Source organism: Glycine max, chromosome 4, assembly GCF_000004515.6.
Source record: "Glycine max cultivar Williams 82 chromosome 4, Glycine_max_v4.0, whole genome shotgun sequence".
Lineage (NCBI taxonomy): Eukaryota > Viridiplantae > Streptophyta > Magnoliopsida > Fabales > Fabaceae > Glycine > Glycine max.
This window is the reverse complement of record NC_016091.4, coordinates 11,770,295-11,785,423: the sequence shown is the minus strand read 5'-3', so window position 1 is coordinate 11,785,423 and position 15,129 is coordinate 11,770,295. Positions and strand designations below refer to the sequence as shown.

General features: G+C 31.2%; 2 protein-coding genes across 4 annotated transcripts; both read right to left on the bottom strand.

Moving 5' to 3' along the window:
• Positions 1 to 1,441: 1,441 nt before the first annotated feature.
• Positions 1,442 to 2,503, bottom strand: LOC100305786 (putative photosystem I subunit G). The gene has a single exon (NM_001249721.3). It carries the CDS (start codon positions 2,314 to 2,316, stop codon positions 1,825 to 1,827), a length of 492 nt encoding a protein of 163 aa, NP_001236650.2. The 5' UTR covers positions 2,317 to 2,503; the 3' UTR covers positions 1,442 to 1,824.
• A 2,676-nt stretch (positions 2,504 to 5,179) lies between these two features.
• Positions 5,180 to 9,946, bottom strand: LOC100792497 (uncharacterized WD repeat-containing protein C2A9.03). Of its 3 annotated transcripts, none has more exons than XM_003522782.4 (10): positions 9,859 to 9,946; positions 8,952 to 9,114; positions 8,581 to 8,748; positions 8,392 to 8,478; positions 7,845 to 7,979; positions 7,607 to 7,717; positions 6,895 to 6,986; positions 6,701 to 6,806; positions 6,193 to 6,279; positions 5,180 to 5,910 (listed from the first exon to the last, which is right to left on the bottom strand). In XM_003522782.4, exons 2-10 carry the CDS (start codon positions 9,090 to 9,092, stop codon positions 5,497 to 5,499), a joined length of 1,341 nt encoding a protein of 446 aa, XP_003522830.1. In that variant the 5' UTR covers positions 9,093 to 9,114; positions 9,859 to 9,946; the 3' UTR covers positions 5,180 to 5,496. The 3 variants fall into 3 exon arrangements, with proteins under 3 accessions (XP_003522830.1, XP_040871076.1, XP_040871077.1); XM_041015142.1 differs by lacking the exon at positions 9,859 to 9,946 and adding an exon at positions 9,263 to 9,827; XM_041015143.1 differs by lacking the exon at positions 9,859 to 9,946 and adding an exon at positions 9,638 to 9,827.
• Positions 9,947 to 15,129: the final 5,183 nt, after the last annotated feature.

Genomic DNA, 15,129 nt, shown 5'->3' with positions numbered 1-15,129 from the left:
TGTGATTCTACAAATTATTTAGCTGCAACTGGCGTGTGCAGTTTATATATGTAGGTTGCTTTGATATCTTTTATGATGTTTCAATTTTGTACAGAATAATGACTATCCTAATGCTTATAATAATGAAGCTGAACACCCTAAGAAGGAAATCACTGAAGCAAATGAGGAACAGTGTAGACATAATTTTGGTTCATATACAGCTGTTAGTTTGGGGAACACGAAATAGGGCATGTTTCTATCGTTCCTCTCCTTTCTGAGCAACAACTGCTCGGAGTTTATTCTCTCTGTAAATGAAAACAAGTTTTTTTTGGAATAAGTGTTATAAAATTTTCAAGTACAGCCTAGAGAAAGAGGAGGTACAAGCGTAATAAGATCAACGTTCTCTTTTTCTAGTCAACAAAATTATCCTTGTTTAGATTTTAGCTTGAATCCTCTTTTGGTCTTTCAATAGCAATTTTAATTAATAACCCAATAAATATAAAAGCTATCGTGCATTCACAGTGCGAAATACTCAATTTCAAGTTAAATCATTTTGAAAATTGAAATTTCTGAATATTATTGGAAAATGAGGAGTAAAACATGAATTTATTTGAAGAAATTTTTCTATTAGCATTAGAGAAGTTAAAATCAATTACTTAAATTTTTAGAAAATGTATTCAAAAAGTCCACGAGGGTGAAAAGGACTTTTCATTTTTGCTAGTTTACACACATTTATCTCCATGTATGGTGCACCTGATCTTTTTGAAAAAGCTGAGTAGCATTCACCCCATTTGGGAAAGTTCAGTTATGTGAGCCAAACCCATTTGCTAAATCCTTAAATTCATCATCTCAAGATAGTTTTCAGGTAGATAGTGTATCTTGTAAGATACAAGAGAATACTATGATTCCATGACCGTCCAATTCTGGAGGCCTTTTTGATAATTTTGATATCAAATCAATTTTAATAAATTTCATACAAATCATTGTTATCAAGTTCACATAATCAATGATGCACCTGAGAATCTCTGAACTTATTTGTTCGGCCAAAAACACGCATATAATCCTATATTGTTCGCCCTTACATGTACCAATTAAGGTTTTATAAAACGATTTACAACTGTGATTTCAACGGTAATTATGATTGTATTTGTTCACAATTTCTCACAATATCAAGATACAAGACAAAATTTCCACCACAACCATAATTTAAAACGTTAATTAGCATAAACTAAACAAGGACATTTAGCTAGGTTGTTAATTAGTAAATTATGAAGTCAAGGCTCCAAAGAAGATGAATAATTTTGATATCAACAAAGAAACACATGCCAACAAGATCACGTAATCTCACCAGCCAATTTCTGAAACGCATAATTGTACACAAGATCACAAAATTCATTCCATAACAAAAGAAAAAAACAGAAACAGCAGAACAAAATCAAGAGAATTCAAATTCAATATATATACAGAGAGAGAGAAGTCCCATTTTCCATTAATCACAATAGCAAACCAAATAGCAGCCCAAAAGAGTGACCAAATTAGCATATGCTGGACTTGCTTGAACAAGAGAGAACCTATACATCGCATTACAAACTAGCAAGAAAAAAAATATAAAGCAACAAACACAGCGGAACATGATAAAGAGAATCCAAATTCAATACGTAGAGAAGTCCCATTTTCCATTAATCATAATAGCAAACCAAATTGCAGCCGAAAATAGTGATCAAATTAGCATATGCTGAACTTGTTGGATCTTTAGAGAGAACCTATACATCATGACATTGATTACATTACATACTAAAAAGTAAGCAAGAAACACAGTTGGAACAACATGATGATGAAATTAAATCAGCCAAAGAATGCAGGGTCATAGCCATTGCTAGTGGTGGCCAAGATGTAGTAAGCAACAACATGGCCAATGGAGCCCCAAGCCAAGACATCAACAATGTTGAATCCAACAGGGTCATTGGATTTGAGGAGGCTGACATACTCCTTGGCACGTGTATCACCAGCCTCAAAGTGTGTGAGGCCGTTCTGCTCAGGCACTTGCTTTGCCACGTTCTCCCTTTGGAAGTTGAAGAACACAAACCTTCCCAAGAAGAGGGAGAGGCCAGTGCTGAGGCTTATCACAAGGGCTGAGTTGAGTTCAGCTCTAACACCACCCTTTGGAATAACCCTTTTGGTGGTGGTGCTCACTTTGGTTGATGAGGCTTTGGTGAACCTTGCGAGGGGTCTAAGACCTTGGAAGCACACGTTGGATGGCTTCAAATGATGGTGCTTTTGGATGGTTGGAGATAAGGCTGGTGTTGATATCATGGATGAGGCTGAGGCTGCTGCCATTTTGGTTTGGTTTGGTTTGGTGGAACTAGAAAATTTGGACTTTGGAAAGAGGTAATAACAAAGATGATAAGAGAGAATTGTGCAGAATGGAGCTAGAAGCGTAGCATATATGAGATTGGATCATATACTATGAAAAGCGGTGGTGGGAGAGAAAGATAAGATGCATTGTGATTGTAAGCCATGGAATAAAGATTTGCCTGATGACTTGGCTTGCTTTTATTGGTTTGTTTCGGATCACAGATATTTTATTGCTTTCTATTTGTTGTTTTAATTGGGTGAGCTTGTATTTTTCGACTTCAATGTAATGTTGCTTGCTATGGTCACATGGTGTATTATTAATATTTACGTATAGTTAGACGGTAATTGTTGTTTAAGGTTATTAGTGTCATATGCAATTTTAAGGTGGAGAGAATTATTTATATATTATTCATGAGTTGCTTAATGGTGTATTGAATATGAAAGAGAAATATAATATTTATAAGTTAAACAACTTATTAATAGAAATATCTATTAGAGAAAAAAATAATTAAGTTATTTCAGTTTAAAGTGACAAAAATTGGATTACTTTTGTATTAACATCATTGGAGATGTTTTTAGTTAGTTACACAAGACTAATAGCAGGCGGAAATATTTGTAGTAAATTTTTAGTAAGTCCCTACGTACCCAACAATATTGGAATGTTCCTTGTTTTACCACCTATTTTTTCAGCAAAAGAAGAAAAAAACGTAAGACTAAATCAGGACTGTTTTTGTTTTTGAAAGTTAAACTACTCTTTTTTTTTTTTTACTTGAAGAAAGCAATTTCATTTGTCTTTCGACAGGCTTAAAAACTTCATAAGGACAAACTGATTACAAAAGGACAACAGTTATTAACAGTATTCCAATGTTGTTGTTTTTTTTTTTTTGGAAGGCAACAAGTATTCCTGTTAAAATTAAAGATTTTACCCAGCCCTATAGTCCGAGTCGGTTCTGAGATTTCATAGGTTCATAACAAAAATAGTAATAATTTGAATCCTTTTATATTTAAATATGCAAAAATATAAATATATTATATAAAAAATAGGCACATAGTTTTATTAAAAATTACATATTTTCTTACATTAAATGAATAATATAACTTTAATAAATCTTAAAATATTAATATACATTTTTATTCAATTTACTCTTATGTTATCATCTATTATTCAATTTATTCTTAAAACAATTACATAACAAAAATATTTATATATAAGATAAGCATGATAATGGTATGAGTGAAAAATTTGACTTTCTCTATCTTTATCTTTACAAAAGACATGATAGATATACATTTAAAAAGAGATTTATATTTTTTTTTAAATCCATCTTCACTCCGGTTGGATAATATCGGATAAAGCTGTGAGAAACTCATCACATTTTTTATAACTTTAATTTACTTATATATTTATTATTTTATTTTATTTTATATTTTCTCTCAGAAAAAATATTTCAATTATCGTCAACAAAAAATCATTTCATATTTCTATTCTTTATTAATATACTAATACTTAGTTTTTTTCATTTATAATTTGAATTTTTATTTGTTTCTTAGTTTGTTAAAAAAAGAAATATTTTAAATCTATTATCATAAATCAACTACATGTTAATGGAGCTAAAGTAATATGTAAAATAAGAAACTAACAACCAAAATAATAATTCTTTCTAGTCACATGTGCCATCTTAATTTAAACAAAAGGAGACATAAAATATAATTTAGTTATAAAAAATAACTTAAATAATATAAAAAAATTACTAGTCGACTATATTTTTTTAAAGAAAATTTTTGGACTACTTTTAACCGTGGGTCCTATCATCGTACCTCCTAACATGGTGAGGGCCGGCCGTGCATATAGCTTAGTTTTCAAGAGACCATGCAAATGAAAAACTGAATTATACTGATAAGTGATAATAAAGAAATTATTGTTGTCATAAAAAAATCTAACAAAGGAGTAGAGAGAGTGCGAATTATACTGGTGTTTCTTTGGCCATTTACCGAATTCATGTTCTAAAGTTTCAATGTCAGAACAGGTTAGGAAGCAAAATTTTAATTGATATGTTAGTGTTACTATTTAACTCATTGCCATTTAACAATTGTACCTGCGCCAATATTTCGACAATTTTCGGCCGTATCTGTATTTGTAGCCTTAAAATAAAAATTCGCTTTTTATGGCTAAAAGATGACAGATTACATTCTGCATTTTAAAAGTTTAAGGAAGTGATATTGCACAAAGGCACAAATTTAATATGCTAGAGGAGTGAGCTATCAGTGTGTAATTTTTCTTTTGTTTGTGTTGCCTTTTTCTTTTATCTCCATTCACCAAAAACAGAATTTAAGCTACTTTTACTGCACAAAATTAAACATTTTCTTTACAAATCTAATTATAGTATTTTTTTTGTCAGAAATCTATATTTAATCCAAATACTTAAAAGTAAGCTGTTTTACTGGCGTTAATTCCTTATGGATTTATTTGTTCCAGGTTTTTTATCGTAAAATAAATAACTTTTTTAAAGAATAATTACTTCTAAATTTTTCATATTTCACCTTTTCAAAATAATTAGAAACTATAAAAAAATTTAAAATCTGATTATAATACAAACTATTTTAAATAACTTTTCATAAAACCAACATAAATTAACTTCTATTTTTTCTTTAAATCTCTAAAAAATAATCGCTAAATTATTTTACATTGAAATAACTTTTTTAAATGTCCCTATTTATCACAGCTTAGTCATCATTAGTTATTCATGTATAATTTGATAATACAACCCATCCAAATTTTAAGTGTCCATTATTATTTTTGCAAGAAAACAAAAGGAAACTAAATATCCTCAATGAGCAAAACTCATTTTCCCTATCAAAGAACATCATAATTTATATGTTCTCTCCATAATCTGTTTGCACAGATAGACACTGTAAATAACATACTGATACTCAGCATTTTTTACTTTCCACCCCATCTGCACTATCATTGCCTTCTAGCCTCCTGTACACTCCCTCTCGCTTTCCACAGACTGATATAAACACACCCTACCAGTATAAAACAAATTGAGAACAGTAGCAGGATACTCAATTTATACATAAGCCAACCTACCTCAATCAGATATTAAAGCAGGCTATTAAAGTGCACCTCAGCTACCATGTCATTTTTTGTTCCTTGAATATTCAAGTAAGTGAATCAAGGTATGCATAATACCGTCGCCGGCCATACTCAAGAAGGCTACCATAAGTGCGATCCCAGACCCCAATGAACAGGGACTCAGTGTCCGGACTGAAAGATATGCCTGATATCTCACCGAAGAAATCAATTTCCTGTTCATTCTCATACCCACTTTTTACATCATACACATGTACAAAATCTGCAGGCTCTGCAACAGCCATATACCGGCCATCTGAAGTATACTTGATTGAACGGATGGCTCCAATGTTGCTCTGCAGCACAGCCACTGACTTGGATAAATTCCGCAAGTCCCAAATCTGGCAGGTTTTGTCCTGGTTTCCAGTGGCAAAGGTCACACCATCAGGATGCCATGATGATGCAAATGAATAATCAAAGTGCCCAGATAAGGGAACAATTGTCTGCAAGACAGACAAAAAATCGTATAACTATAAGCTCTCTTGGGATACAACGGGCACAAATCCTTTCCAGTTAAAAAAAACTGGAGTGTGTGCAGTTTAAATAAATCTCACTGTTCATTTTTTTTTTGTTATCTTGTAAATATTAAAATAAATTAAATATAAAAAATAAACGATGGTTGAGATTTCCTCCCGTTCTAAAAAAACTGGAGAGGATCTTTTTCCAGGATACAACTGAATTAAAGAATTGATTGGTTGTTGGACAAAAAGGGAGTACAGTGTTACCTTTCCATTTTGGGAGTCCACTAACATACATTCAGGATTGTCTCCAACAATTAGTAGTAGCTTACCGTTCGGGCTGAGAGAAGTATGCTGCAGTAAATGGAGACAGGGAAAAAAATTAGAAAGCAAAGGAATGACACAAAAACAATTAACAAGCATGATCCAACAGAAAGATTATCAAGATTACTACTGGCTTGTTACATGACCATATTCCAAAGTCAAGAGTTATCAACACTCCCATTCTTCTGTTATTTCTCAAAATTGTTTAAACATTAACAATAGTAGTTAGAGAGGAGAGGGAATAGACAACAAAGATTGCCAATTGCCACACATCGATATTGCTAATGTGTAGGCAACATTTCTTATTGCAAAAACTGCTCCTTAATGCAAGACAATGTAGTCTGACGAGAACACCTGGTAACACAATTTCTGAAGGAATAAAACTAAAATATCCATTTATCAGTCTTGGGAAAGAAGATGGAAATAAAGAAAAAAAGTCTTAGGGACTCACATTCACTGGCCAGGGAAAACAAAAATGCTTAGAAAGCTGAAATTTCTCCATATCAAAGTCTCTCACTCCACTATCATTATTAGCGGCTGTGAAATGAACTGCACCACTAAAAATCAGAAAACAATCACATTAAACTTGGTGCCGATATCCATAAATCAAATGACAAAACCACCAGGAGAAGGAAAACTATATACCTAGGACAATCATAAATCTCAATGGCATTGGTGATAGCATTATCATCATAAGTTGTTCTCGTGCAAAAGCTAACACCAGGTCGATCTAGGTGCTGCATTCCAGTAACAAAGAAGGTGATAAAATCTTGATATCTGTTGATAGTTCTAATACCAAGAACAATTCCTATGAGGGACAAGTTAGCAGCATCTGGCAGAGTAACTATAAAACAAAAGCATGTACAGTTATGAATTGCAAATGCCAAACAAGAAATAACATGAGTGAAAAGATAATCCAACCAATGCTCGTGAAGAGAAGCTGAAAAATGAAAGACTAGGAGGAATAATGAAGGAGAAAGGAGTTTCAACACTTAAGTACTCTATCGATATTAAATATAAATAACACGTTTGAATTTGATTACATCAAAGCCTGAAAGAGGAGGCTCAACTCATAGGATACTACAATTTAACTTATCATCCTAACAACAATGACTTTGATACCATGTTAAAAACAAACCAGAGCCTAACCCAAACCCAAACCCAAAAGCTAACTCAAGGGAATATGATTGATCAAGTCTTGTAAGGAGTATTTGGTCATATACCTAAAATGTGGAACATCTTAACATGTTTCATGAAATGCCCAGAGGTCCAGGAGCAAAATTTACACTTGCAACTGTATCTACTAAAAATTACAAGAGTAAACATCCCTAAAAACCAAAGCAAATCGTCAAATTACCTTAAAAATAAGTTCACCCTGAAATCCTCCAACAACTAGAAGCTTCTCCTTCACTGCAAGTGTACTGACTTGAGTGTGAGTAAAACCTTCTAATAAACTTTCAGGATGTCTCTGACAATAAAAAGTGATAACTTGGAAGTTAAGATCGTGAATAATCAATTTAATCATAAATTTATGCAATGAAAATAAAAAATCTATGGTATTCATTTATACCAACATTATCACAAGGGTTATTCACCTCTGATGGTGCAACATGTCCCGAAACATTAAGTACTTCTGAACTTTTGCAAGTCAAAGAGGACCAATGCATTATTGAAAACTGTGAAATAAGGTATACATCATGCTTTGATGTAGCCCATACCAAATTCCTCAACTGCACAATCATTTAAAAAATAAATTATGTCAGTCAACTGGCCACAATAGCAAGATCCTATCTCTTAGAAAGCCTATACAATGATTGATACTGCTTAAGATTTGCATACTAAGAAAAACTGTGCAGCAGCTACAAAACATTGGTAGTAATAGTACTAGTAAGCTCATGTTTTGTTCCCATTTCAAAATCAGCAGGCTTTCATTGAAGGGGGAGAGTTTTATGCATAAGAACCCTTCTTCAAACTTTGCTTATATATTTGAACGTATGGTTTTGTATTTTTCTGACAGTAATAAGCTGTTCACAAGTTCACAACTTCATAGAAATAGAATAATCAGAGCCAACATGTAACAAAATGTCATGGTATACCCTTAGAATTTAAAGCACGATAGAAACCAGAGTAGACAGAGGTTACCTGAAAATGAAGAATTGAAGACTTTACTGATCTTGAATTTTTTCTGAAGTCATAAAAGGAGTATCCTTTTTTGGTATTCTTACAATCCTGTATGTTTTAGAGAATACTTTTATGCTTCAGAAAAATGATGTGACTGAAAAAAAAATCCATAAATATCAAACTGTGTTTTGACAGGTACAAATTTGTTACCTTCCCCGACTTGTCCCCTGAACCAGGGATATTTTCATAATTCTTGTATTGCTCAAGCCTAGTTTGCCGATATCTTTCTCTAGTGATGTTAAGGCTATCCCAAGGAATTCCCTGGATATCCTGTCCTCTTCTGGCCTGAGCAGCTGTAGTGTCTACTCCCTTACCACTCTGTACCAAAACTACAATATTAGCCCTAGAAATCTAAAGATAATTGTATACATAGTTAACATTTGCTTGATGAATCCTTCAAGGAGGAGGGTAATTTGAAACCATCTCTAATAGAAAATGACTAATCATAAAACAACATACTCATCAACATTGTATTCATAAAACAGCACAAACTGCAAAATATAAAGAAGCACTTTACAAACCGAGTGATCATAATCATCTATGTCAGACTCTACACCACCCCTTTCTCTATCAATAGATTCATCATCCATGTCGTCTTCTACATCTTCCATTTCAAATTCATCTGCCATATCTTCAGCATTACCTCCTTGGTGACGGGACATGTTCTGCCCTACTAATTAGAACCTATAATAACAAGAATTGGAAAAATTAGAAAATCAGATGCAAACAATAGTCCCGGGTGAGCAACAACAATTGTGTCCAAAATGTAAAAGTTAAAAAATAAATAAACAACCACAAGTAAACAAAACAAAAAATCAGTAACCAGTCTAACCTGCCAATAGTTTCCAGAGAGTTAAAATATTATTCAATTTTATACCTAGTTATGTCTCGATAATTGGAAAACCATATAACAACGATTGGCATGGGCAATAACTAGCTATTTCTATGAACCCATTGAAAAGAATGCAGATACTAAAACAGAAAATAATAATTTTACACAACCCTGAAATTAGGGTTCCAATAAAAATACGCTCCAAAATCATACAAATGAAATCAAGGGCATTTAAAAAAAAGGAAAACTTGAACAGTTTTTTCCCCCAAAATTCATCTTAACCAATAGACAACCCAGAAATTAGGGTTTCGATAGAATAAGGCCCAAAATTTTTTATACAAAAAAATAATAAAAATCAAGGGCACCTTTTTTTACCATAATTTCTCAAATTCATCTAGAATTTGGCGATAATTGCATAACAGTATTAAAACAAAACAACCAAAAATCGTTGTTATGGAAGTTAATATGTCAAACGTAAAAATGAAATAAAATAAAAATTAAATGAAAGAATAATAGAGCTGAAAACGAAACCAAGACATTCAAAGAAAAATAAAAAAACAAGAGGGTGAAAAATTGAGATTTCAGAGTATGCGAACCTTTGTTGGAAGGAGCCGTATCGATCTCGGTACTACTCAGAAATGCAAATTAACGAATGAATATAAATAAAAAATAGTTTTTTTTTCTTAAATATGTTTTTCATAAAATAAAAAGCAGGTCGTGTTATTATTTAACATTCATTATTTATAAAATAATTATCTTTTAAAAAAAATTATGTTTCAATTTAGTATCTATTTATTATCTGAAAAAGAATCAATTAATTATTTGATAAAAAATAAATATTAAATAATAATCTAAAAAGATCTATTTTTTAAATATGAAAAATTTATTTAAGTTTTTTTTAGTGATAGATATTTTCGGAAGAGAACATGAAGGAAAGAAAATAAAAAATAATAATAATAATAAAAGTGATAAGCATGGTTGGTTTGTGAGACCACCGGAGAAAATGTTGTTATAAATTATATAACAATATTTTAATGATAATTAAAAATATATTTTTAATCTAACATTTTCTTAATAAAAATTAATTATTATTATTATTATAAAAATATGTTATAAATTTTTTTAAAAATTAAACAAATTTTTTTCTCATTTCATTTCAATTTAAAAGAAAAAACGTTTTCTGATGAACTTTATAAAAATAACTTTCTTTTATCTTATTTATTCTCTTAAACAAATAATATAAATGTAGTATTTCTATTTCATTTTTTCTTTTTATTTTCTTCTACTTTCTTTCTTCCAAAACAAATAAGGGATAAAGAAAATGATTAAAAATGGTGCTAGCTTTTCTTATTTATTTTAGGTTACACTAAAATTAATTTCTGGTTATAATAAAGAAAGTGAAGAGGAATTAAATTACTTTAAATTTCTTATTAGGCAAAATTATTGTTTTTGACAACTCTTTGTACATTTTAAAGTTTTATTTATGAAGTAAAAAAATATTTAAAAATTTATTTAGATAAAGTTCTCCATAAACAATTATAGAAAAAGAAAACAAGAAAGTAAAATAAATAGATTTTTCTCATAAATTAAAATCATCTTATGCACTAAAATTTTATAAAAGTTCTCTCATTTAACTTTTTCAAAATTTAAGATACACAAGTTGAGTTTATTTTCTCATAAATTAAAATCATCTTATGCACTAAAATTTTATAAAAGTTCTCTCATTTAACTTTTTTCAAAATTTAAGATACACAAGTTGAGTTTATTTTAGCTTATGAGAATACATTTTATCTTCTTATTTTTTTTCTTCTAGTAAGTGCTTATAAAAAAAGTTTATTCAAATAAAATCCAATTTTTTTAGTTCGAATTCAAAGTTCTTATCAAGTAGATTATGTCTACAAATCTTTATAAAGTTCTAAAACTATTTAACACTTCATTAAATAAATTTGATTTAATGTATAATATACATTTTAAAAATATCAGAAAATGTTACCTATAAGATGGACAAGTAAGTTTTTTTAGCTGGATATTGAAGAGGATATTAATGTCAGTTCATCTTGGAAAGAACATTCATTACAATTAGTTATATTTGATTGTTGTAACTATGGAGCTAAACATTGTAAGGATGAATAATGAGGAAGTCAATTTCAACATTAGAGATGTAATGAAACATCTTTTTAACCTTGATTATTGTTTAAAGATTGGTGTGGTTTATCAATTAGTGGAAGAAGACGTGAGTAGACACACTTCTTTTACACCTTTTAAACATGTGGTTGTGAATGTCATTGAAAATCTTGATGAGGCTAAGCAAGATGAGAAAAAGGATTGTTTAACCTGGTTAGAATCTCAGAGTTTGGAAGCATGTTTAGATGAGGGAAAACATGATGTCATTAAAGAGAAAGAGAAAACAAGCAAAGAATGTAATGCAAAGATTGACACTAGCAGCTTGGGACAATGGATCTACAATGGAGAGGATTCTTCTTACCAACAACTTCTACGTCAATAACTTCTCCCACAATCAATAATGTCAATAAGTGGAAAATTCTTATGACTTATATAATCAAGAGTTGAACAAAATTCAAAGCTACCAATTGTCAAATATTTTCAAGTTTTCTCAAGAAGGTTGGAAGGGAAAGATTTTGATGTTGATCCTAAACAAGAAATTCACTACATAACAACATGCATAACATTACATAGGAAAGAAATTATGGAACATAATCATGGCAAGGACATTTGATTCAATAACAACTATAAATATTAAAAATAAGTTAAACAACCTATTTATTCACTTGTATAAGAAATGGAATATATCATGGCAAAAACTAAGCATGGCATATATGAACAAGTGGAGGTTGAGAAAAATAGTAGTACTCTATCTAGATGAGTAAATATTGTATTTAACTTGGGACTAGGATTTGTGTTCCTTCTTTGTTGGAAAAAAATGAGCTATTTTATCCTAACTCCTAAGCAAGCAGTGGAGTGTAGCCTAACTTAATACACCAAGTAATAAGTGTGGTTTTCTAAAACAAGGTGGCATTCCTTTTTGCATAGGTGATTAAGCCTAAACTCTTTTTGGGAGGTAAAAGGGGGGGGGGGGGGGAATGTTTGCCTACTAAAATTGATATCAAAGTTGAGTGAAGTTAAAAGCTCATTGTAGTTAGGATTAGATTAACTTTGTGGAACTCCTTTATATTTGAACCTTTTGATTTTCTACAAGTTCTAGTTATCAAAGTAATATACTTTATTCTTAATGCTTTCTATCAACTAACCTTTGACTAGAACTGATTCTAAGATATGTGTGTGATGAGAATTCATATGTATGTATGCTAGACCTGAGTAGGTTATCATGTGTTGAGATTAGTCTAGGAATAATATAATGTCTTATTAACATGTGTGTTCTTATAGATTTCGTACTTAATGCTTGGATTGATTATAATGGAGTTGTGAAAGTAGAACATTAAAGTAAATCTAGAGTGGTTTTATGCCAAGTAACCAATCTTCATAAAATAAAACTTCTAATTCGTAAGAATACTGATATTAAATCTTGGTAAAAATGCAGAGGATGAACAAAAGGAAATTTGAATCCTCAACTACTCTTAACCATAAATAATACTTAATCTTTTGATAATACCCATAAACACAACATTAAATTCAAATTTAGCATTGAAATCCCTAAATTGTGACAAATATAAATTGCTTCTCCTTGAAAGTAAAGTAATAACTTGATTGAGTTGATCTATGGTATCGTAATACTTGTGGGACTAACATCTATACTTACCAAATTACTACTATTGCAATTGAACCAATTAATTTACCAATTTTATAAGCATTATTAAGGTTCATGATTAGGTCACTAGGAGTTTTTATAAAACTAAAACCTATTTTAGTAATCACTTTGACACCAAATTTGGCTATATGAATTGGAAAACCCCTTTCTTTTGGCTAATGATGGTTCAATCAACCCATGGTAAATAGGGCTCCCAATGTGGCTTGATTTGTACTATAAGTGATTGTTAGAACAAAGCCTGAAGCCCCTAGTTTGGTTTTGGTTTGATAATTTTGCAATGTCCAGCATGTTTTGATAGATGAGGCATTTGTATTGAATGTTTTAGACTAGGCATATGTGTGATATAGTTTTTAATCTTTTTCATGCTTATTGTTTGATCAGTTATGAAGTAGATGAAAATTTCTTTGTCTCTAAGTTTCTTAAGAACTCACTTCTACTTGAAATTTGGCTAGCAACGTCGAATTAATAAATTACCTCATTTGGTAATCGACTGCCCAAGCCAATTCCAAAAGAAGGAAAGTTTTGGAGCTTAGGATAATCGATTACCCAATTCCTGGAAACAAAAAGAAGCTCTCTGTGTGAATCTATAATTGATTACCACACATGACAATCGATTTTCCAGTCAACATAGAAGAAACTAAAATTCTCAAATTGAAGCGAATTAATCGATTACCCTTTCTGATAATCGATTAACAAGTTTCTGGAATTGCATAACAAAGGGAATTTTGACGAAATAGTTGATTACCTATTTTATAATAGATTAGATCTGTTTTAATTATTAAAATTTATAAATAGCCCTATGTATTTTCTTTTTAAGAGACTCTTGATTTGTTCAATTTAAGAGGAAAAAAAATTTCAAAAGAGTCCTAAAAAAGGAATAGCACTGCAATAAGTCTGAAGATTGAAGTTGATCAAAGAACCACTTATTTTACAATCATGAATTGATCAACTTGTGAAGACATATTGAAGATCAAAGGTTTACACATTTTAAGTGTATTTGATCCTTTTGTTTTAATCTTTTAAGAGTGTTGTTCTTGGTTACAGTTACCAAGGATGCTGGAGAATTGATGAGGTTTTAATTCTGAATCTTTTTTTGTAGGATTTAAGAGAAAGACTTGTTTTCTATTAGAGAATTGGGTGTGCATAGTGTTTGTACTAGTGTTCTCTATATAGTGGATGTTCTACGAGAACTTCGAACAAACTGAATGTAGGTCTGGATTGGACTAAACCAGTATAAACTCTTGTGTGATTCTCTTATTCTCTATAACTAAGTTTTGTAATCATCTTGGGAGTGGAATCGATTTCAAAGGGTCATTATAAAAGTAATTGTTTTCTAAAGATCTTTTGAAGAAACTTTAATTGATTTAGAGAGGTGTTTTTAATTGGTATTGAGAACGATTTGGTAAAGATTTTGAAAGAATTTATACAATCTCCCTTCTAGATTCTCGGCCTGATCCAATAGTGATAAGGTAATGATACTTAGGGTTTTAGGTTTTATGAAAAAAAACTATGAAAGGACTATTATTTAGGGATTACTCAATCCATGACTATATAGGGATGGTGCCATGTAACATGAGTTTGATATGGCGTGGAGGTTTATGGGCCATAGTTTTGCGTGTGGCGATGGTGGGTTTAGTATGGTGTGGAGGTGGTGTTGGGTAGTTGTGGTGGTGGTGTTTGAGTGCAACAATGTGGTGGGGTGCAATAGTCATGGAGGTTTGGGGGAGATGCAACTAGGTTTGCTTGGAAGAGGAAGGGTAAGAAAGGAATATTGGGAATTTTAGGGGTTTATCAAACAAAAAAATGGTGTGTTAAGTAATTGCCTAAGGAAGGTTGTAGATTCAAAGGGTGGAAAGCCATATTAAGGGTTGAGCATAATAAGTGTCATCTTAAACAATTGACAATCGTGGGGCATTAAAATATAGGACCTCGGGAAAATACAATTGCACCTAAAAAATCACGGATCACAAGGGCTCTACATTTGTTTTGAACTCTTTTTCTTTCCCCAAATTAACTAACCATATGAAGATCCATGGTACAAGTTGGATAAGAAAAGGGACCTAAAGGCCAACCATCTACT

What these genes read in the sequence shown, in the direction of transcription:
- LOC100305786 (NM_001249721.3), bottom strand. Translation starts at nt 2,316, where the DNA reads ATGGCAGCAGCCTCAGCCTCATCCATGATATCAACACCAGCCTTATCT.
- LOC100792497 (XM_003522782.4), bottom strand. Translation starts at nt 9,092, where the DNA reads ATGTCCCGTCACCAAGGAGGTAATGCTGAAGATATGGCAGATGAATTT. An exon ending in GAGATTTATGATTGTCCTAG is followed by an intron (nt 6,807 to 6,894) that starts GTATATAGTTTT and finishes TCTGATTTTTAG; the next exon opens with TGGTGCAGTTCATTTCACAG. An exon ending in TGGACTCCCAAAATGGAAAG is followed by an intron (nt 5,911 to 6,192) that starts GTAACACTGTAC and finishes TCTGTCTTGCAG; the next exon opens with ACAATTGTTCCCTTATCTGG.